The 24,549-nt window shown below is 40.2% G+C and overlaps 1 protein-coding gene across 3 annotated transcripts in view; it reads right to left on the bottom strand.

Moving 5' to 3' along the window:
• Positions 1 to 24,243, bottom strand: part of TENT4A (terminal nucleotidyltransferase 4A) — a 52,561-nt gene extending 28,318 nt beyond the window's left edge. For all 3 annotated transcript variants that reach the window (XM_042808680.1, XM_042808682.1, XM_042808681.1), the window contains exons 1-7: positions 23,396 to 24,243; positions 10,899 to 11,022; positions 9,474 to 9,520; positions 8,490 to 8,610; positions 6,873 to 6,980; positions 5,894 to 6,022; positions 4,724 to 4,937 (exon numbers count right to left, since the gene is read on the bottom strand). In XM_042808680.1, coding sequence (XP_042664614.1) covers positions 4,724 to 4,937; positions 5,894 to 6,022; positions 6,873 to 6,980; positions 8,490 to 8,610; positions 9,474 to 9,520; positions 10,899 to 11,022; positions 23,396 to 24,222 — 1,570 coding nt within the window. In that variant the 5' untranslated portion in view covers positions 24,223 to 24,243. The remainder of the gene's footprint in view (positions 1 to 4,723; positions 4,938 to 5,893; positions 6,023 to 6,872; positions 6,981 to 8,489; positions 8,611 to 9,473; positions 9,521 to 10,898; positions 11,023 to 23,395) is intronic.
• Between the last annotated feature and the right edge of the window lie 306 nt (positions 24,244 to 24,549).

Here is a 24,549-nt window from a genome sequence, read left to right as displayed (position 1 = left end):
TCCCTAATCCACAGCAAACCAGGGCAGTTTGATTTAAACCACCAAAGTTGCGTATGAGCCTTCACTAAAGCAGATTTGAGAAGAGGCAGGATAACCCATGCCATAGCATGCCTAAGTCCCTGGATTGCCTCACTCTGCACCTGTAATTGGTTCATAAAAATATCTGAATAAGTGGTTTTATTCAATTATACAGTCTGCAAGGCTTCTGACTGGCACTGCAGTTGAAAAGCAGGTATGAAAGCCAAAGCTATGTGACTTACTATGAATAGTACCCAGTTAAGTCTGTATTTTCAGGAATAAATTATCTTCTGATAAATTATTCTTGTTAGCTCATCACATCTTACGTACCTGAGCATCCTTTCATCACAATCTAAACTGAACAGCTAAAGCGCAAGCCCAAATGCTTTCATGCAAATTCACAGACTTCAACCTCAGAAACACATTAGTAGGTAACAATGGTGCATAATTTCACATCTAATTCCATCCTCATTCATTTTCGTAAAAGAGGGGCTCATCCCTGCAGAAGCATACCTAAGACTTCCATCAGCAACTATCAGTACTATCATTCTGCCAAGTAGCCTTTCATTACCTGAAGCAGTTTCAAAAACACAGCCTGGAAAGGCAAAGGTACAACCATGAGCTAAAACTGAAGCTGGCCTGGTTTTGTTAAGCTATTACCTACTAATTAGATCTTTTCACAACACTTGACATTAAGAAGTTCTTTCAGCTGCTATCCTCAGTGTATTTACATATTTTTATAAACGCATGTATTTTACACACACATATATCCACACCTTCTAATGACAAATAGCAGATACTGAAAAGTTGTAATGAATACCTCTGGAAAGTTACTAAGACTAGAACAGATAACACCAATAGCTGCCAAGGGTATTTGCTTCTCACGCGTGTGGCATATCAAGATGCAGAATAGCAAGTAATATGAAGATAATTTGACCTATAAGTTAAACAGTCCTTTTCCAAGGAAACCATATGAAAATTAACATAAGAGCTTCTGCGAGTGACTACAGAATCCAGGAATAGAGAATGAAGAATGCCACCTTTCTCATGAAAAGAATAACAGACATGAAACATCAGGTCCTAGATCACAACTTTCTACATTTACTGCCACCATTCTGAGCCAAGATTAAATCAGCCCTATCCTGAGCATCAAAAACACACCTGATGAACCTTGATAATCTCCAACAACTTGCTGAATAAATTCCAAGTTTGTTAAAAACCACAGATTAAAGATTTGTGACCTACAATAAGAGTTTTGCCTTCCAAAACAGGATACTGGAAGGTGAATCCCACACATACAAGCCTCTACTAGGATGAAATAATTTACCCGGCTCCAATTTGTTCCCATGGGTTGCAATTCTCCTCAACAGTTTTTAGAAATTGATGCAGTAGTGGCTTCAAGAGATTTTACTGAAAATCCTTTCACTGATTAATAATAAGGGAGAGATTTTCATCCCATTATCCTGTCCTAGAATACTACTAAGTCAACGTAAAGAATCCTAAGGCATTAATGAAGATCAGATATCACTTTAAGATGCATCAAAGACTAGATTTGATACCTCAAAGCCAGATTAAGAGACTTCCCAGTGTAGATTCCCAACGTCTTTCTTGGAATCTGTGATCTCAAATCACAGAAATTATAAACTTCTTGTGCTCAACGAACTGTCTTGGAGACTCTCAGAGGAAATCCTGCAGCACCCAAGTAAATCTCACCCAAGCTAAAACCACTACTTCCAGAACTGATGCCTGTTCCTTCCGGATTAGGAATCAACAACGTCCTAAATAGGAACAACAAAAGTACCAACCTGCTTTGATTACGTTATTTATCTGTTAGTCAAACATTATTTTATACTAAAATGCACCTCAGACGTAAAGAAACCAATCCCACTGAATTTAATACTGTTCCTTCTAAAGTTATGAGTTTCATCTTTCAGCATTGTACTGTACTCATGAGATCTTACTCAATGAGCTATTCTTACATTCTAGGAAATCTTACTCCTAGTAAGATAACAGATAAGTTCTGCAGCTTTATGGTAGCTACCAGAAAGTATTTGATCACTAGAGCCCAAAGAGATAATCTATTTCAAGTTGTCAGTTTTTATTTGCCTTGTCAAAATACTTTCTCCTGTAAAAGTTACATCATCACAGTCTATAGAACATCACTTAAAATGTAATTCTTACCAGCTATTGAGACCATGCAATTATAGATCTTCCTTCCAAATCAGTTTTTTGGCTACTGCAAGATTTATGCTATAAGAAACAACTGAAAGCCCCTAATGGACATCTTATTTTTCCTTCTTCTTCAAGGAGAAAATAGAGAGAAGAACAATTAAAAGGCTTAACTGTAAGTCAAAATTAAAATATTGTTCAGTGTAAGAAATTTCTAAGTCCTCAGTAGGTAGGAAGATCAGATAAAGGTTTCTGATTCCAAAGAAACGTACTCATGCTGCCATTGAAATGGATTCTCAGGCAAATAATACACAGCTACTGAATGAAAGCTGAACATGATAGAAGTTGCACAAAACCATACTTAGGCCTGGCCAAGCACAGAAGTAATGATGGACACAAGCTTAGAGCTACATATGTAGAGGTGACCAGACATAACTACCCTAGCATGCAACCTGTTATAAAGTATGAACACTCAGTACACTGAGTATTTAGAAAGCAGCTAAACTTCAGTTCCTGAATCATTGCTTTTGAAGTGCTATACATAACAGTCTAAGGACAAGGTGTGACAGCATAAAGGTTAACTGCCAGTTACAGTCTAGAAATACTAATGCTGAAGTCCAGATTAACCAAAGTTTCATTTCATGAAAAAGTTGGTTTAGAATTCCAGCTACATATGAAAATGTAAGTGGAATCCAAACTGACAGCTTTAAGGAACTTAATAAAAATTAGCTGTCATTACTCTGAACATGAAGAAGTCTTCAAGAAATCTGTTCTAACTTACAACAGATATACAACTAAAACTGACATTTGCTGAAGGTCCACATACAACTCAGAAACCAACTGCACATATCAGACTCTCCCTACCAACACCATAATCTAGTCATTCCCTTGATACACATTCATGAGTGTACACCCATATTTCTGTGCAGTCTCTACTGTACCATCATGCAGATTAAGTACATTAATGAGCTGCATTTATTTCCTATATGGAATAATTTATATTATAAAATGGCCTGGGTTGAAAAGGACCTCAAAGATCATCTAGATTCAACCCCACTGCCATGGGTAAGGCCACCAATCACTAGACCAGGCTGCCCAGAGCCACATCCAGCCTGGCCTTGAATGCCTGCAGGGATGGGGCATCCACAACCTCCTTGGGCAACCTGTTCCAGTGCGTCACCACCCTCTGTGTGAGGAACCTCCTCCTAATATCTAACCAAAACCTCCCCTGTCTCAGTTTAAGACCATTCCACCATGTCCTATCACTATCCATTTTCATAAACAGGAGGGGAATGGCTGTTTACATGCTCCCTTCAAATACAAGAAGGCCACAATAAGGTATCCCTGCAGCCTTCTATTCTCCAAGCTGAACAAGCCCAGTTCCCTCAATCTTTTATCGTAAGAGAGCTCCAGCCCTCTGACCATCTTAGTGGCTCTCTTCTGGACCCGCTCCAAGAGCTCCACGTCCTTCCTGTACCGGGTTCCCCAAGCCTGGATGCAGTACTGCAGATAGGGCCTCACAAGAGCCAACTAGAGGGGGACAATCACCTCCTTCTCCCTGCTGACCACCCTTTCTTTTTTTTATTGCAGCCCAGAACACAGCTGGCCTTCCAGGCTACAGGTGCACACTGCTGACTCACGTCCAGCTTCTTGTCCACCACGACCCCCAACTTCTTCTCCACAGGGCTGCTCTCAAGATCTTTCCCCAGTCTACATAAATACCTGGGATTGCCCCAGCCCAAGTGCAACACTGCACTTAGCCTTGTTGAACCTTATTAAGTTCATATGGACCCACATCTCCAGCCTATCCAGATACCTCTGGATGGCTTCCTTTTCCTCCAGTGTATCAAATGCATCACTCAGCTTGGTGTCATTCACAAACTTGCTGAGGGTGCACTCGATGCCATCATCTGTATTATTGATAAAGATGCTGAAGAGCACCAGCCCTCAAGACCACACCTTGGGGGACACCACTCGAGACCAGCCTCCACCCAGACACAGACTCACTGATCACAACCCTTTGGCTGCAACCAGCAAGTTCTTAATCCACCAAACTGTCCATCTTTCAAATCCATACCTCTCCAATGTAGAGAGAAGGATGTGGTTATATGTAAAATAGCACCACAGACTGTGGCAGGAAAACTATACCTTCCTTTCTCGCATAGCAAAAAAAAAAAAAAAAACCATAAACAAACCATTCTCCCTATAGTAACTCCTCTTCCAGGATTTCCTAGATCTCTTTCCGTCATTATTTCCACCACTGCTAGAGAACCTTAAGTACACATTTCTGAACTTCCAGTGCACCATTTATTTGCTTCATTTGCATACAATCTAGTTTACTCAGGCTAAAAATAGTCGCGTATTTTGGTTCCTTACCCCTCAGTTCATCTCAGTTGGTGTATCTCACCACCAAGAAGCCTTCACTCTGAACAGCATCTTCTCAACACATTTAATAGATTTTAGAGACTCTAAAGTAAGTTTGAGAGTAAAAGTTGAGCCAGAGCCCCAGCGTACTGCAAGAAGCATACAGTCTTACCAGGCAGCAGAGGATCTTCAATACATAACATGGATGGTCTGTATCCATTTGTCATGACTTTCATGATTTCTTCTTTGGCAATATAGGCACCTCCATTTTTTATTCTAATACCAGTTTTCAAGTAGTTAAAATTCCTTCCATAGAGTTCAAAAAATTCTATTAGAAGCATTCCAAGGTTTTCATCAGCTCTTCTGGCATCAATTCTTGGATGCAGCTGTGACAGAACAGTTACTAATTATTAAAAATCACCATTTGTCAGGCTACAACAATACAACAAAAGCTCTCATTTAAGCTGAGTATCATCTCTACAAAAGTCTGAACTGAGTCATTAATTCATGTACTTAAATTGTTTTTGTGTAACCAAGAGGGGGCAGCACTTCAGCAGCATATGGAAAAAATTATTTCTTGCCACCTCCAAAACTTCTCCTAAGCCAATAGCAATGAAGCACAAACAATCACAAAATCATAAGGTTGGAGAAGACTACTGCATTAAGGTTTATTAACAGTAATAGTTGTTTTTTCTTTTTCTTGTTTAAAAAAAAAAAAAAATCAGGCTTAGCATTTTCAGAAGCAGAAAAACTATTTGCTCCAACCGAAGTAGCTCTTTAATCCACCTATTATGTACTTCGTACTCATAGAAATATTACTGCCACAGAAATACATTAATAGTTAATACTCATTAACGATGTCTAAAATATCTGCCAGTTTTAATGATGTTAATGCTTAACCAATGAACATATAATTAAAACAACTTGACTGTTTAATTTCTTAAACACCAAAATCAACTACTCTCTACATTCAGTACCAGTAGTCTAAGAAGTAGCAGACCAATTGCATCCAAGCAGATTTAACACCAGTAAGACCATTCAGTTACTGGAATAGACATAGGAAAGTGATGTAATCCTCATCACAGGACCTGTTATAGAAAGCAATGCAGTGTCTCTACACTGTTAACAGGTCTCCTGTTGCTATTCCAATTCACAAATCTTAAGAGGTTTTAGATGTAGTCTAACAGAGTTGCCAAAGATTGAACATCTAGAGCCATAGCAGAATAAAACTATGCATTGCTACTGGATTGTAAAGAAACAGCATCTTCACTAAGAAGGCTGAGTGACAGAAACCAAGATATTTTAAAGAACACACAAGCAAATAAATAAGGGACAGACTTACCTGCAGGAAACTAATTGCCATTAAAATTAGGCTATAAGAGCTAATTCCACCAGTAAAAACTTCATTCAAGTCCCTCTGAAGTAGGAACTGTTTTAATACTAAAATCAAGTAAGGCAGCAAGGAATATTTCTGCAAAGCAAAATAGTTCTTATCAAAGATACTGCCAACATTCCAAAACAAAGCAAATACTGAATCTCAAAATAAGATTAATCTAATACAAAAATGTTGTTCAGTAGCACACCATTACATGTTTCCTCAGGAAGAACTGAAACATGCACATATACAAAACTTATGCAAATATAAAACACACAAATATACAAACTCATACTTGATATAGTAGCCTACATAAATTTAACTCCTCCCATCTCCTTCCTAACAGGATTATCTCCAAATTCATCATTGATTATCAGCCTAATTCAGTCAATGCTTTTCATCTAAACAGTACTTTTAATGCACAGTGTAAAAATGAGCTTGATCGTAAGTACTTACATACAGAATAATTGTCACTAGACATTGTCTAACAAGACTGTATTCATACTCAAGCATCGTTAAAATTTATTGTAAAATTTAAAGTAACCAAAACCTGAACAGCCTTGCTTTAGAAGCACAGTTTAGAACCAGCCTGCAAATCTAGATATAACTGTTCAAGTCCATTCAAAATACATGTTTCTGCACACAAGCATCCAGCATTCAACTATCAGAAAATTATGTAACAATACTCAGCTTCCATCCTTACAGATTCTAGCTTACAAAGCTTGAGCCTTAAAAAAAAAAATAAAAATCTGTCTTTCTACCAAAGCAACATTCAGTAAATAACAGTAGAAAATAAATTAAAATACCCATGCTTAATTAGTATTAATGAAAAGAAAACAGTCTTCAACAGTAAGTTTCCAAAAGTCTTAAGCCATACCAAAAAAGGTTATCTAAGCATCTAGTGTATCCTTGATAAGTAGTATAACATTCATTGTACAGCTGATACCTTCATGTATTCCTTGATAAATCGAGCTGCCTTCACACCAGTTTCTACATTAAAACTGATGTCAACTTTCACTTCTGTCTCCTGGTCAGTGAGTTTTATTATTGGTACCTGAGAAGATGAAAATAAGATTTTATGAGCCCCCAGAAATGCAACACTGGTGCTCTTCTCCAGCTACTCAACATACATGGATATTATTAGCTCAAATAAACACATTCACCAAGACAAGGAAATCGAGAAAGGATAGCAATTCTAACTTTCCTGACAGTGAACAATTTTCAGTGAGGTGATTAAAATAATAGCATGTATGACCATGTTAACTTACTATCTCTCACGTACACTCCCGTAGCTGTTAGGTATCTGCCTCTATCTGCAGTACCTGAGGTGTTTTTTAACACAAGTAAATTTACTTAATAATTAACAGAGTCATTAATAGGAGATACTGTACTTCCATAGCTTGTAAGAATTGCATTCATCTGACCTAGCAGTGTGCCATTCAGCTTGCTAAACTGACAGAAGAAAAAATAAAGCAGAGAAAATAAAGGGCCACCCATTGGTTCATCAAACCAAATTGGTTTACTGCAATCAAATGAAATCCAGACTGGATAAAAAGCAAAGCAGGAACAATAGTGCTTCTCCTGGCAGCAGAAAATCATGACAGAATTACTGAATACTCAGTTTGGTCTCACACCACTGCCCTGAGAACGATATCCCACAAAATGGTACTATAAGCATGTTATCTCAAAGATAACCTAAATTTCAGCTCATACATGTATCTGAAATTGAACTTCTAGCACTTTTCATCTGAAAGAGCAAATTTATAACTCCATTTTATACCAACAGCAGAGCGAATAAAAGACGCCAGTGAAATTAATAAACCTATTATCTTTCACTAAGTGCTACAGCTAATGCAAAAATCTCACCCTCAGATAAACCAAAGAATACCAGAGCTATTGTTATGTGCTGCTATTACAATAAAACTGCAGGAACTTTCTGAACCTTGAACAGTCACTACTTCAAAGGCCACAGAAGGGAGCAGCTTACTAAAACAAGTTCACGACATTCCACTTTGTCTCCTGGAGAAAACACTTGTTCAGTAACGTAATATTCTCACACTACATTTTTAGCACATTCAGTCTTTGATCCATTAGAGTCACAAGCCAGATGCAAGAAACACTACACATCAAGCTTGGTTAAGCTTAAAACATTTCAGTATACCATGAAAAACAAGACTTCAAACAGTTTTTTCAAATTCAGTAACTCTGGTTACCGTTCCCTGGACAAATACAAATCCTCTTAAAATTCTATCAAAAAACATGATATAGTTAACCTATCTTACACTTTAGGAATGCAAACTTTCAGGAGATATTTATTGACAATATGAGCATAAAATGTGACCTTAAAGCAAACAGAATACACAATTACTGTTCTCCATATCATAACCCCTATATACTATTGCTAGGCAAGCGCATTTTAAAATTTTGCCTCAATAGAGCAAAACGTTGTGCTTAAGATATCAGCTGTTTCAAAATGGCTTAATATTAAGATTATTAATCACCAAGTGTCACGTTAAGGAGTCTGTAAACTTTTCTGTTCATTATTCCAAAGACTGTTACTTACCGTAGCTTTATCAAGTACTTTGATGGAATATGGCTCAGCCACATTGTGTTTTCTTAGTGCTTGCTCCAGCAGCTGTAAAGGGGGGCGTTCCCACTTCCCAAAAACAACTAAATCAATATCACTAGACAAAAAGAACACATGAAATGCATTACGTGCAAGACACAATATCCCCTGAAGAAAAGGGCGAAATTGCTCTTCTACGTTTCAAGTCCTCCAGGATAAGCACTTTTCAACTTCTAACAATCTAGATTTCTACATTAGCTTTAGTAACGTTAAGAGACAGGTCAGCGTGCTTTCGGATCCTAGCTTCTTGCTTCCAATCCTCTGATAAGTTCTAGAGACAACTCCTTCCTTTTTTCTTCCTTGCACCCTACCACTGATTTCCACAGCCTCAGTCCAATTCTGTCCCTCATCCATCCATGCTGTTAATAATACCAACAATTGTTATCAGTAATTCTTACAAAAATTAAATTCCCTGTGCTTAATGAAAAAATTATTTTAAGACAACACATTGTTAAGACAGTTACACAAAATTTCCCATATAACTTCATAACCACCAATATGTATTGAACCATTAAGTGACAAAAGACACACTCAAAACACTCTATACTCTCCAATGGGTTGAGAGAACCCATCTGTGATGACTTCTAATTTTGCAGCTACACTGTGACACGCAGTAACTATACTTTAAAAACAGTATTTAAATAGCAAGTTCTGAACTGGTCAGATCTACTGTAACTTAAAAGCAAAATGCCAAAGATTAACCCCAAAGAAAGAAAAGGTATTTACCAAAGCACCTCCAAGCACCTAGTACTGACACTGGAATATCAAATCTAAGTTGAATAGCTCTTCTCTTGGTCATGTAGGATACTAAACAAATGCTTTATTGACACATTTATACATTCCATGCTCTGAATTTTTCCCCAGATTTTACCAGTACTCTAAAAGAAATCAAGCTTTGGATAAAAGCTAATCATTACTTACCTAGTTGGAAGATAAAGCCCTGTACTAAAGCTGCCAAATATCTGGACCTGAGGGGGGAAAAAAAAATAAAAATCACTGAAATCACTCATCATGAATGCTCATTTAGCTCTCAAGATTTATTAAGATTTTCCTGGACCTGTTACAGATGCAGCCCAGAAAATAAAATGGAGACTTTCTTTTGTATACTGTTATGCTTGTAGAAATGTGTTTTCTCTTACAGGTGCAACTTAGCAGGAAACTGTATTTTTGAGGTATGAAGTGACTACAAAGCCGGCAAGCCAGAAAACAAAAACTTTTGAGAAGTCCTTCTTATTTATTTCCAGTTCTACAGAAGTATAAGCAGCTATACATTTCCCTCTTTCATGTGCCCTCTTCCCTCATAAGACAGCTTTACTGTTTGTTTCTGGAAGCATTTTCTTAATTTGTTAGGTTTAAAAGCAAATACGTCTAATTATTCAATTCATAAGGAACACAAACACTCCAAATGTCACTGTAAGGATGACAAATTATGGTAGATTTTGGGGAGGAATGTGGGAAGAAGGGAGGATGATTGAGAGAAGTTCGCAATGCAGATCAGATGCTTTCACCATGCTTCCATCCTAGAGAACTGAAATCCTCCTCCTTTGTTGCAGCACAATTTGCAAGTTTACCCCTTTGAAGTGACCCATGAAAAGGCTGGGCCACTTCCATGCCTGTAATTGTTCCGTGATCTAGAAAAACCTTATTGCTAAGGAAAATTGCAGGTAAAGACAGCACTTACAGTATCGTTAGCTCAATACTGTGCCCACAGTCCTCAGTCTCTCATTGAAGCTTGTGAAATCATAACAGCCTGAAAGGTTTTTACGCCTGTTAATAACATCATCCTTCTAACTAAAGGTAGCAGAATTGTTATCAATACAGTTTGCATTAAGTTCTTTCTGGGCCGTTTCCATTTGGAAGCAGTTTGCTCTTTGGAAAAAGGGTTTAAAAATGAAAGATTTGGTTGGAAGATACCTCTAGAAGTCAAAATTTCCCCACTAAAGCACATCTGAAGTAATTCCCTCAATGCCTAATTTGTTACGGATGCAAAAAAGGAATTTTATTTTCAGAACTGTCCTGTTACACAATATTTACAAATATTCATATAGTCAGGATTCCTTGTGGATACCTATCATTTTAATATTTAATAAGCTTTAAGAAACACTTCCTAAGGTGGACAGCTCTTCACATCCACAGTTCTGAAAACGAAAAACTCCATTAACCTGATATAAAGGTTTTAAGTTTTCTATACTTTTTAAAATAAATACCACTGCTCTAACAGTATTCCAAGTAAACCACATTAAGCCTCATCTGTTCACTTCTGAAAAGCAAAAACCAAAATAATAGCAAGTTAAGTGAATTGAGCTCTATAACATAATAACAAACCAGCACTTAAGCTATACTCACATCAGCTGTAGGCCAAAGATCTTTGATGACCGTTTCTATTCTTTTCACCACTTCTCTTCTCATAGCTGCTTCTTCTGGACGAGGGGACATGAAGTCATAGAAGTCAATTATTTCTTCATGTAGTCTAAAGGAAAAAGCACCATAATTACAATTATAATTTAAATATTAGAATAAATTTCACTTCTAAAAAAAAAGCCACAGGTTTTGTTCCATATTGCCATCCAGCCAAAATCAGCAGTAATTTCAAGAAAAGTGTCACAGAAATCAGGTTGTAGAACAGGAAGCTGAACAGCTTGAGGTCTAGGACTGGTGGGGACAGGGAGCTGATGCACTTAATTTTCATAGCAGTACATAACAGTAACCTCAGCAATACCTACACATCAGCTCTCGCTACATTACCCAACTGCTAAAAATGTAAAATAGCACATCAAGAACACAGGTAGACATTTGCTACCCTTCTTACATGCTGAGCAATGAAGTAGAAATTCAATTTCTGATTCCCTCACTGCTTGCTTTAAAAAAAAAAAAAAAAAGAAATGAAACCTACACAACAATATAAACATGGACTAACAAACACAGAAACAATGAAAAATCTTCAAACAGGTGAGCTCTTGAGGGGCCTATACTTCTGCTTATGTGGAAATTTCCACAGAAGGCCAAAAAAGGGATATTTGAATATTCCTTGATACAAAAACATAGGCTTGGGCAAATGGGGATTTCTTTGACAATCCAAGCCATTTACAAGCCATTCATTCATACAGGAAATTACTTTTCAACTGAACTTATGAAGAACTGTTAAATATAATCTCAAGTGTAAAATACATTAATACCAGCACTACACAGATCTCATAGTCTTTATATATGTGTTAATTGCTTCAATTTTCCACCTTCCTGATAGAACATTCACTGACAACTGAGAATTAAGATGAATTTAAATTTCAAGATGAATGTAAATGCCTGCTTACAATAAAAAAGGCACAAAGCCATGCCAAACAAGAAAACAATCTGTTGAAATGAGATATTAGCAACATCTTTAGCAAAAAGTTCACAATTCAGTGTACTCAAATCTGAACAATGACTTCAAAACCCCACAAATTCAACCCATCCATTAATAGACTTAGTTTTCCAAATCAAATGTTTATACATCTAATAGAGCTCCAGTTTTGTATTTCTATGACCATTTTGTAACTCACTTTACTAGGGAATTCCTGTTCTCTCAGATATCCTCCAATAGATCACACTTGGAAGGCACCGCTCATACTTCTTAAGCGTCAGAATTCCTTTCTGTGCATGAGGATTGTAACAGCAAAGCATGACGACACCACTTTTAAGGAGTATATATTTAGCATTATCATTTGGCTTTCCTCTTAAACTACTGATCTACAATTTAACATTTAACTACAGTCAACAACCTACATTTTTCTACCGAATGAACGAACGCATTTCTAAACTTCAGAGCAAAAGAAGAAGTTCAAAGCTAACATACTCGTTTTATTTCTAGGAAGGCTGATACTCCCTCCCTCCCCACAGATTAGAGAAAAAGTAATTGAACATATGTAACAGCAGTGACCAACTAAATGCTTCCTGCTGTCCTGTTTAAAAGAAATCAGTAGTAGACAGATATAGAGTGAAAGCAATAGAAGACAAAGCAGTTATCCAGTTACCTTGCAGCAATTCTATGCCTCCACTAAGTCTGACACACTTTCAAATACGCACTAGCTCAGAAGACCTGTGGATTTCTCCATGTCTTTAGTCCATTTATGCTTTTGTCACTTACAATATTCTAACGACAAGTTAAGTATGTATCATGGTAATCAAGTGCTTTACTTTGAAGTAATTTACAGACAACAGTTTATTTGATGCTCTTTTTCTTGAGGAAGAATGTGATTACTCACAACTCATCTGCAAACAATATTTTGCAGACACTAAATTCACTCATCTCTACCCACAAGCTTTTTTTTTTTTTTTCTCCAAGCTAACAATCCTCACTGTTCTTCTGTCCTTACACAGGAGTAGGTCCAAAGCTTTATCACTGGCAACCTTCTTCAGCTCATTTTCAGCTGCACCATGTTTTTGGCAGATGACCAGTTACACACCACTTACTCCATGGCACACTTATTTTACTGTCCATTACATGCTTATTTCATTGTCTATTACTACTAACTGCTATTTCAGGATCTCTGAGCACACAGCTACTCTTCAGAAGTTATTCTGAAGGAGCTTTGAAATCTTTTCTGAACAATTACCACCAACTGTCCACTCATTTGGCACAAGCTGCCTGAGTTATTTACTTTTCTTCAGATATGTGTCTCAGTATTTACCAGCATTTAATTTTATCTGCAATTCTGTAGCCTAATGAATAATAAACTCCCATTACAACCATCTGCAGTCAGCTCTGGCTTTCCACTTATCTTAGTGCTCTGCTCCTTTCTCATTAATTTCTTCTCTCCAAGTATTTATGAATATATCAAGCAACCAAGTCTTAAGTAATTCCACCGATACTCTTCCTTCATTATTATTATTCAAGTTATAATTTATTCTTTCCTTTGGTTACTTATAAGCAGTTAGTTAGCCTGTAAGTTCAGCAAACATATGACAGGCTGCCCAGAGAGGTTATGGGCGCCATCCCTGGAGGTGTTCAAGACCAGGTTGGATGGGGCCCTGGGCAGCCTGGTTTAGTATTAAATGCGAAGACTGGCAGCCCTGCCTGCAGCAGGGGTGTTGAAGGTTGATGATCCTTGAGGTCTCTTTCAACCCAAGCCATTTTATGACCCTACAGCTTTTTTTAAGGCTTTCAAAAATAAATCTCAAACACCCTTCAAAAAAAAAAAAAATCTAACAGCTCTGTTAGCACTGACCACACAAGTAAGGATTAAGGATGAATCCTTCCAAGAACTAAAGGTAGCTGTCTGACAGATCTTCATTAAAGCTTGCACTAGATCCTTTGTGTTTACTCATGTGAATCAGCTGTGTTACAATATCAGCCAGATTCAACCACCCCCAGATATCGCTGAAAAAAATGTGCTCATAGGAGCCATTTTGTAGTAGAGAAGAATGGGGTTCTCAATCCTCAACACATTGCACTACGCTCTGTGTCAGCTTTCAGCAGCAGCCTCTAGTTTGTTAGTGAGGTCAGAAAAAACCAGCAAGCACACGTGCACTCTCACAGCAGCGCCCCAGTGAGCCTCAGTTCAGATGACCACCAGTCACAATCCTTATCCGTATCATGAAACAATCAAAAGAACACTAGCCTGCTTTTCTTCTAGTCATCTACATTTTCTCTTATGCTGCCAAGGCAGCATTTAATGCTTCAGTTTGCATGGGACCTAGCAGTGCGAAGGCTGTGTTCAAGTCCAAATTCCATGCTAGAGTTTTGTGGCAAAGCTCCTCTAGAATTCCTCAGAATATACCATTAGACATGGCTATGGGATAGTTACCACATTGCAGAGGGTTTAAACACTCACTGAAATTTTAAGATGCAATTTCCAAACTAAGAAAGTGAGAACTTCTAGACTTTCTCTGGCAAAAATAAAAAACAAAAAGCAATGCAATTAGAACATTCAGTTTTTACTATGTGATCTGCCTTCATTTAAGTATTCTTTCATACCTCTAATTCTATGAGCACTAATGAACCTAGCAAGTTTTAATTGCTTTTGATGTGTAAGATTTCCAACTTTTAACGTACTTCACAAATCAACTCTCAAATGTTCTGCCCTACCAGACTTCTCTCCTTCCGATTTGACTCATTTCAACTGTTTCTATTTCTCAGTGAATGTCACCAGCACAGTCTAAATCTGTACAGGTATCAACGCCATCTCAGTGTATGACAACATGTCAACTTAACACAGCATTTTCAAATACTTCAACCTCATGGTCACTTTTCTTTTGGCTTCTTTGTTGAGACGTTTCTCAAAAATTAACACTTTTTTTAAACTTGAGTATTATTGTGGTTGGTATTTCCTAAAGCTCTCTGCTCAAGATTACAGTAACACCAGTCACACAAAAAGTAGCTCTGCTATACATAGAGTCAGATGCTGCATGCTGCTCAGGCCTATCCTGGAGAAGCTTCTACACTACTCGCAGGAATCACCCAATCTCTAAAACTGGACAACAGCATGATATTCATGCAGTCAATGTATGGATAGACTTCAGATAAATATTAAGCCCATGGAGCCCCTCTGATCTTCATAAGCACTAGTCATCTTAACCAGAAACACAACAGGATCTTAATGATTAATAAGAAAGTTTCAATTTGCAGCACGAGGTACTTGCAAGTAATAAATAATACGTTAAAGAGAAATAGATGCGTTCTGCTGTTTTGTTTTGTTTTTTTTGTTTGTTTTTTAAGAAGAGATTTCTTCATCTCCTTCTGGCTTCTCAAAAAGTTTAGGCTCTAATAGCATCCCACCATGCACCTACCACTATCGTTGCTTATGATTCCTACAATATGGCTCTCTTAAAGCTGAGCATATTAACTGACTAGTTAAAAAGGCAATTTCATCATAATTACACAAATATTGGAATTAATATTGAAATGTAGCAATACTGCTAGTGGAGGGTGAAAGTTTAGAATACAGGGATGCAGAAGAGTGGCTACTTGCACCTACTACACTATCTCCATGACGGTAACATCAAGGAGAAAGCTAACCACTCACTAACGTCATTACTGCTAAGCACAGTAAACATCTGCTGCTTACAGTGAAACATGCAACAGAGCAGACACCTTGTTTACCAAAAATTTACCCTTTACCATATCAGGAAAGGCAAAGACACACTTTTAATCTTCAGGTGAAAATAAGACCAAGAAGATACATCCTCAGATTTTCATGTCTCTCTTCAAAGGAAGGTTTCTAAGAGATCATTTACCTTACTCACCATTTACTGTATCTGCAAGTACTATACACATAACATGCATTACTTCAAGGAAATGAAACAAAAACCATAAAGTGCATCAACAATCTAGAAAGTGAATGAAAAACTACAGATATCATTTCCTCAGGTAAGTATATTCTTTTCATGTCTACACTTTTAAGCACACAAATTTATTCTTAGACCTACACATGACTGCGTCATTTACATTTAACTGGTTACTGAAAATATATTCTTTACTTATTTAAATGAGTATTTTTCTAAATGAGAAGTCTAAGGAAACAGTCAAGAATCCTAGTAAAAGAATAGATGCCACAGTTACAGCATGCGTGCAACATTAGCACTGCATAGGAAAGAGAGCATTTCAAGACAAGCTGTATTGAAAGAGCACTTGCAAACAAGAAGATAGATTTTGATGAAGTAACAACCCTGAAAAGCGCCTGAAGAAATAGCTGCCTTAAGCTTAAATGGTGAAAGCCCCAAAAGCTACTGTGCATATTTCAGTCCTCTGTTGAAGTACTCTGCTTTCACAACTATTACTATTGGAACACACAATTGTGTTATAATGAAAATACAGGTGAAATGAAACTAAAGCAACTATACACACACTTCACTAAAACAGTGTGGCAGACAAAATAGCTTGATATATACAGAATTGAAAGAACTGTATATTCTGATATGCAGATTTTTTTCAGTATTATCTAGAATGAAGCTATGTAGAAGAATAGCAGAGCTAGAACTAAGACCTAGTAGAGGATATTAACTTACAGTTCATCTCTTCCCACACCACACAACACCCATCAGGTGCCCCCACTTTGGTTTTCCTCACTACCATCAATGCTCAGATAACAGTATTCTATGCTTACAGCTTAGATAAGCTACAAAAACATAATGCTACATTCACACAGTAATATGAGACCAGCTTGCAGCAATATTCTATGTAATTCAGACAAATACCTTTAGCATTATAATTGCATGGAAGGCACAAACTCAGAACAGCAAAAGAAAATTCAGCTATACAGAACTTCAGAGGGAATGGAGGAAAAGTACATTTGCTCTCATCCATACAATAAAGAGTGCAGTTTAAGATCTACTGTACCTTTTCCACAAGAGATCTTGTTTCCTCTCTAAGCTTTTTTTGCCCCAAATGCTTGGGAGTCAGACCCTGTCCTAATTTTAGATCGAGTTTCTGGAGAATTATAATTTACTCCTTAAGAGCATCTGGCAGTTCAAGCACTCAAGAAACTAAGCTTGCTTTACACTTCAAACCAACTGATTTATGCTGCACGCTTCCAGACTTAGGAGAATATGTCTGCATTTTGTTAGAGAAAAAGAATCAAAACCTAATCTGTTTTTTGAAGCATATCAATTCAATAAGACTCAACCAATTTGCTTCTTAATGGCTGGATATACCTTGAAAAAGCTACACTGCACCAAGAACAATGTTATACTAAGAACAAGAAAAGAAGCTGATATATTAGTAGCTCCAAGTCGATACATGACAAAATAGATCTGCTATGCAAGCTTCTGAACAGCTGTATGACACTCCTGACAGGCTGCTGGTCTTCACCACAACACCAAGCAAATGCCACATTATTTTGTTGCATCAACGAAGGAGCTTACCATATGTTAAACCTTGGAACTGCATCAGCAAGCACACTGTGCCAATAAATCGAACCACTAAACACTGCAAGCCCTGTCTTAATACTGTTCTTTTCCAAACACCCAAACATGGCAAGTGATTAATACCCCACACAAACCAGAAAGGTTGCAACAGCAGAAACATTAGTGATGAGAAACTAATTATGCCCATAGCAGGTATTTATTGCATGGCAGTAGCCACTGTAACATTTCAGTGAAGCAATGCAACTTAGCCTTGAGCAGCACACAGAATAATTCAAAACACACCTATGTGTCACAGCACCAACAGCAGCAAATCCTACACTTTGAATACCTCCACAGGTCAACAAAATCTTAATTCCTCAGAGAGATTTCCCTGGTCCCTGATTTTACAGGCAGAACCTGCCTCAAATATACATTTTTAAGCAATTCCTTATTTACCAAAATTAACATTTGTATTAGGGGAACATGGAGAAGATTTTCCTTTTTTAAATAATTTGTTTTGACATTCATAATAGTCAAACTAGTAAAAGGTAGAATCAGTGCAGTGCATAAATAGTTATGACTACATCAAGATGTCAACACAGCTTTCTTAAAAGGAAGTAATGACTCAAACAAAACCACTAGGAATTACTCGCAAGAATCAGTGAACCACAAAGGAAATCTTATTACCTACTTATAAGCATTTGAAATCCACATCCTGAGAAAAGCTTGCAGAAAGTAAGCTGATGTGAAACTGAAGGGAAGATCTTTATGTAGAGAAACAGTTTTAAAATGGACAATGATTTGCTGAAACCTAGGTTTTGTGTAAAAGGAAAATCACAAGTGAAGTCCCAGAAAGTCCTGTACTATTCAGTACCCCTATCTGCAATCTGGAAAAGAAACAGAGTAAAGCAGAAAAATCTGATACAGAAGATATCTGCAAATAAGCCAGCTGCAGAACTGTAGGACATTAAGACTGCACAATGAACTGTTAGTTGGAATTTGAGACAATCTTCTCATACTTCCTGTGTCGTGCTTTGTATTTATCCCATCTCTACACAGATGCAATGGAGGATTCAATACAGAGAAACAGATTCTACAAGTAAGAATTCCACAAAAGCATGCAAAAATAGGAGGTTCAGCGTTGGAAACCAAAGAATAAGGTAGAAAGCATCAAAGTACAGGAAAAATGAAATAATTGTTACATGAAGGTCTAGTCTGTCTGAGTTCCAAAGACGCAGCAGAACTGCAGAGGTGGCAGATGTTTGGAGGCAAGAAACAGCTTCAACAGAAGTGATTATAGACTAGAAAGAGGACAACAGTCAGGTGAAAGAAGGAAAGGCAAATTTGGACAAAGTCAGATGCAAAGAGCCCCTGAACTGCCTGGTTAATGCAGACATGACCAGCAGCAACTGCAACTCAAGTGACAGGACAAAAAATGGTTTTTAATCACAACTTCTCTGAGGAATAACGTGACACAGAACACTGTTGATCCCAGAATCTCACACCCATTCAAGATGAATCAAATTCATATATCAAATTCATTACGAATTTAATGCACAGTCTGCAGCAGCCACTGATCACTAAAATAAGCAATTACTCCAGGAAATATCAACACAGCCTCACACTGATATAATCATCTTCTCTCAACATTTGGCACTGGCCTTTAATGGTCTCACCTGGTACAGCTGTTTATCCTTAGGGCTAATTACCATGACTGCCAAAAACCTAGCAAACCTGAAAAGTATAATGAAGCTAACACTAGGATTTAACTGCTCCAAACATTTCTTATTCTCCTTTACACACATGAGCATCTCTTCAGTAAATCCTTCTCACATTATACCACTGCAGTTCAGCCTCTGTCCTGTTTCATCTGCCACTGCTTCCTTTCATTCCACTTCTAAAAACATCAGTCCAACTACACTAGGCATTCATTCACTCTGCAAGGAAAGCTTTTGAGCTTCACCTTAGTCAGCTCAGTTGTCTGCGAAAAGAGCACTGGGCACTCCATTCATGCGACAATCCATCCAGCCTTGAACACTGCTGCATACCAACCTCTAGGCATGAAAACAATAATGCATTCAACCACTTCCTGATGCTTTCTCAAGTGTCTCTCCAGACACTGCGACCAACTCCTGCCCTTCTCCTTGCATGTTACAGTATATACTGCCTAGTTCTGCTCTAATCCTAAAGCCAGATGAATCAAGAATCTATCACACACTGCCAGCAACGTCTGCCTCTTCTATCAAAACTTTCACTACAGGTACCCATCTAAAGTTATCTGTAACAGACACCAATGATTTAACACTAGTGTGGATGAAGCACAAAACACCATGTTGATTATTAGAAGGCGTTACAGCAAGACAGCACTGACTTGAGGTGAGAAAAACACCCTTGGGAGTCCCACAAAGCCTTTACCAATGCTGGATACTCCCAAGTGCAGACAGAAAAGGCTTCACAGTTTCTTAGGTTTGTATTTCTTCAGCTCAGCCAAAGCACAAGAGCATACACATTTGCGGAAGAGGCTGTTCACATGGCATTCCTACACGTTCAGCATCCAGCCCTGACAGCAACAAAGAGGCAAGAGTTTAGAAACAGAGTTAGAGCTATGTTACATCCCAAACACAAAGCATTTTTAATAGTCGAGTTGCATAGCACAAAATTCAGTTCAATTTCTCTGCCAAAGTTAGAATTAGCACAGGTAAAAAAACAAAACCTAATATAGGCTTCATATACAGTAAGAACTCCACACTCCAGCAGCCACAGAAATGAATTTCAGCACAAGGCTTTCACTAGGCAGTATCCTTCATCTGCTGAAACTCTGTGGAAACAAGTGATCTGGAAAAGCATCATCATAACCTCACTTTGCTCAAAGGAACACTTCCTGGGCAGCAGCTGCCTCAGCCAGAAAGTGCCACCATGTATCCTCCTTCAGCCTCATCAAATGTGGAGGCGTTTATACCCCTGCACTCAGAACATTTGTGTTTCTAACAAGAGACAGTTAAAGACAACTGCTGTGGGGGTGAAATGGATGACTTTTGCAAGACGCCAGATGCTATGCAAAGCTATGAGTGCAGGCCTAGCACCACTTTAATGCATTATAACACTCAGTACTCGGACCAGCCCTTGATAAACCACTTTGTTGTTCCTGCACAGTGCTGTATCGAACCAGCTGGTATGTCAGGTATTCAGCACTAACCTCATTCAACATCTACAGGCATTTAATTGCTAAATTAATCACTCACTCCACTGACACACCAGAACAAATAAGGCTTTCCTCATCCTCCTCACTAACTTCCAAACATCTGGAGAAAGACAACATAAAGGTCAACCTGGGGCTAGCTAAAGCACAGCTTTCAGATAAACTCTAACCAAGCATGACTATTCTCACACTGTTTTATGAGACTTAATTTCCTTTACAACTCAAAGTCTGGCATGCTGCTGTCAGAAGGCTGTGAAAGCAACAAATGTGAGTACACTGGAAAAGAAGGAATGCCATAAGATAGAGCAAAGCACAATCTTTACAGCATACAGCATTCCTGAATATCACCACACCTACCATCACAGAGACACTGAAGATGGTCCATGGGAAAAAATGGCAATGACATGCACTGCTATAGTTCATGTCCAGCTGTGAATGAGAAACTGAAGATACCCCAACACTATTTCAAAGCATGCAGGCACTCCACCAAAAGTATCACTGCATCCTAGAGGAGTGCAAGCAAGGCCTAACATTTCCATGCCTCTTTACTAAAGAGGGTACATAACCCTGAACTACTGCTTATCACTTATTTTTTTTTTCTACATGACTTAAATTACATTCTACAACAAACTATATACACAGCAAAGTAAGCCCTACATCACTACCAGGTAACACTGATGCACAGTAGGTGCATAAGAGCATCTACAATCAAGCCCTCCTTCCTGCCATTTAGGTCCAAAGCAGCCTGTAACTGAAGATTGTGGGGATCACATTTTTTTGACTAGACATCAGCATACAGCACTTCTGACACACTGAAGACACTCCGCCAGCCAACAGACAGCCACAGTTACAGAAGTGATGCTTCAGAGCTAGGCTGACAGTTCCAGGTAATGCTAGACAGCAAGTAACAAACATAAATGTTCCAGAAGAAACCACTGTAAGGATCTGTTCCCACTGCGATATTTTCACAGTGATACCATTATTTGAACAGCCAAATAGTCCACTAGCCTGCCTTTAGGAAAATGAAGCTCAGTGGCCATCAGGCATCACTGCAGAAAACAGACACCTAAAACATCTCTATTAGTGACAATATTTTTGTGTTATTTCTATCACAGAAGTACTTCATGGAAAAATTTTGACACCAGAACTGCTCTGGAATATATGCTTGTCCAACATTCAGTAAGCTTAAGATTTCTTACATAAGTCCACAGCCTCAACTTCTGCGCTCTCCTCCAACTTTAGTTACCTGCTATTCCATGCAAATCTATGGCACTCATAGTTTTGTGAAGCATTAGAGGTATTAGATTTGACAAACTGATCATGAGGCAATCTGGAACTATGTGACCACATGCCGTAGTTACCTATCCTCCCAATCCTCTGCTAGTATCAAGCCTCACTGCTGTAACACAGAACCTTGTCAAGACCAGGGAACAACCCAGGTCCCCCCTTCGAAGATACATAGCCAGCAAATTTGCATTAACTCCTCAGCAACTGAGCACCTGTGTTATGCAACTGAACAGATCAAAGGGAGCTTGGCTAAACGATAGAAGACCAAAAGACAAAAAGACAAGGGAAGTGTGCAGTTAGCATAAGTTGTGCCAACCCTAATAGCTAGAGAACAGAGAACTTGGATTTGCAAGTTTGCCATAGCTCTGCTCATTGGTCCGCTGTAAGTTGCCTCACTGACATTAATTTGTCTCACACAGACAAATGAAGATGTTAACTAAGCATTCCACTGCGTATGCCTAGAAATACAAAAAAACTTGGACTATTTTAGAGATACTACTAGAATTTTATACATACAACTTTACTGCCTGCAATTCAGGATTAAAAGGAGCAGTCAGATCTTAACCTCTGTCAGGAGAGGCTATGGCTTGCAATAACTAAACTTTAAAAGCATCTTTTAATACTTCAGAACAAATATAAAGCACCCAGTATCTGACAGCACCACCCAGAAAAGGAGGACACCAACCTTAGGTACAGATCTCACTGAAATTTCTCCAGTACACCCTGTTATCTATTTCTTTCTACAGTTATGCAGTGCCTTTACTCCCACATGTGTTCAAGAGCTTTGGATTTTTTAAGTTCAAAGAAAATATTTTCGAAATGCCATGAGAAATCTCCTCCAGTCAATCAATGCAGCAAGTACTTTTTTTGTAAGATAACCTTAAATTTAGAAAGCAATGTTATCCTCTGGCTGAGTGAAGTTTGACAGCTGGAAGACATCTCACAGCATGTCCCAGAGGCGCTCTGCTCAAACTCCAGTCCCTTCAATAAAACCATCTGAAAGAACTTCATCTTTCCAACTAGCCAGTTGTATGAGACAGTAGCCGCCACAGAAGAGGACAACCTTTAAAGTGTCCTTGCTGTTCAGGGAGCCAAGCTGACACTGGCTGACTCTAAAGACAGAATATTTCCCTCAAAAATATATCATGTCCATATTGACTTTGACACATTTCAGGCAGAGCTGAGCACTTCCCTCCAGATCTATGTTCTTAACACACTCCTGAGCATCCAGCCTGCTCCAGGAAAGGCATTTAAAAATCTGTGTAACCTTTTCCTTTCAGCTCTTCCAAACTGAAGAAAACCCTTCCAAGGTGAGAAGACCTGAAGACCTCTGAAACGCTTCCCCTGCACTTCCACACTTTTGATTTCTGCAGGAGCGCTTCGACACTTCCCTTCTCAGCTCAGCACGACAAGAGGCCCATCCCGCTGCGTGTGCGGGATGTCATCATTCCTTGTCACACACATCGGTGCTCCGAGAGCTCCGTACCCGCACCCCAGCCCACCGCCTCCCCTCCCTCCCCGCCTCCCAGCCACTCACCCCTGCACGCCCGGGCTGTACTTCCTGCTCTTCCAGGGGGTGCCGGGGCTCTGCAGCGCGGGCTGGGGCGGCTGACGCTGCTGGTGTGGGGAGGCGGCGACGGCCACGCCGCGGCTGCCGGAGAGCAGGTAATTCATGCCATAGGTGCTGGCCTTATTCTCTCGTTTCCTGCGGCCCGGGTGGTACTGGTGCTGCTGGGGAGAAGCCGGTGGCGGCGGGTGGGGGTTGCGGGAGAGGTGCGATGCCGGGTGGTGCCCGTGCGCGCCGTTCGCTTTGCCGTTCTCGTGGAAGTTGAAGAACTCCCCGGGCCCGGCACCGCCGCCCGGCAGCCCGGGAGGAGCCAACGCCGCCCGGGGGCCGCAGGAGGAAGAGGAGGAGCCGCCGCCGCCGCCGCACGACCCCGAGGAGGAGAAGCCGGGGCTCTCGGTGCCGGACTCCACCGACGAGCAGGAGGACGAGGAAGACACCGAGGGCGACTTCTGCAGCCGCCGCCCTCCCTCGCCGCCGCCGTTCACAGCCGCCGCGGGGCCGGCGGCGGGCACCAGTCCGGTCAGCAGCGCCGGGGGGGACGGCGAGGGCGACGGCGGCGAGGACGAGGAGCAGCGGCCGCCGCCGGGAGCCCCGAGCCGAGCGCAGCCGTGGCCGCGGGGCGGCGAGGCGACGGCGGCGGCCGAGTCCAGCGCCGGGGAGTTGAGGCAGAGGTAGTGCGGAAAGGCGCCGCCGCCGCCGCGGCCCCCCACGCCCTGCGAGGTCTCCCAGATCTGCATCCAGAGCGCATTCGCGGGGCCTTTCTGCTCGGGCTGGATCCAGGCCACGCGGGGATCCATCCACGCCCGCCCGACTCCGACCCTCACGGCCCGGCCAGAGCGCCGCCGCCCGCCCGCTCACCGCGCAGCCGCTCGCCTCAGCGCGCCGGGCCCGGAGCGGCGCTACGCGCGGGCCGGGAGCAGCGGCATGCGGCCCGGCGAGGCGAGCACCGTACCGGCCCGGCGCTGCCCAGAGCGCTCCCCGCGTCGATCCAATGTGGCGTCCCCCTCGCCAGAGCCAGAACCGGCGCTGCGCATGCCCCGCCGATTTTAAACCTTCACCGCAGCCGGCCGCCCTGGCAACCGCACATGCGTGCTGCGGGCCCTGGGAGGGGGCCGGGATCCGAT

Source organism: Centrocercus urophasianus, unplaced genomic scaffold, assembly GCF_019232065.1.
Source record: "Centrocercus urophasianus isolate 14NV4802_14NV808 unplaced genomic scaffold, USGS_Curo_1.0 seq_11, whole genome shotgun sequence".
NCBI lineage: Eukaryota > Metazoa > Chordata > Aves > Galliformes > Phasianidae > Centrocercus > Centrocercus urophasianus.
Note: the sequence above shows the minus strand (reverse complement) of the source record. Positions and strands in the feature narration are given on the sequence as shown.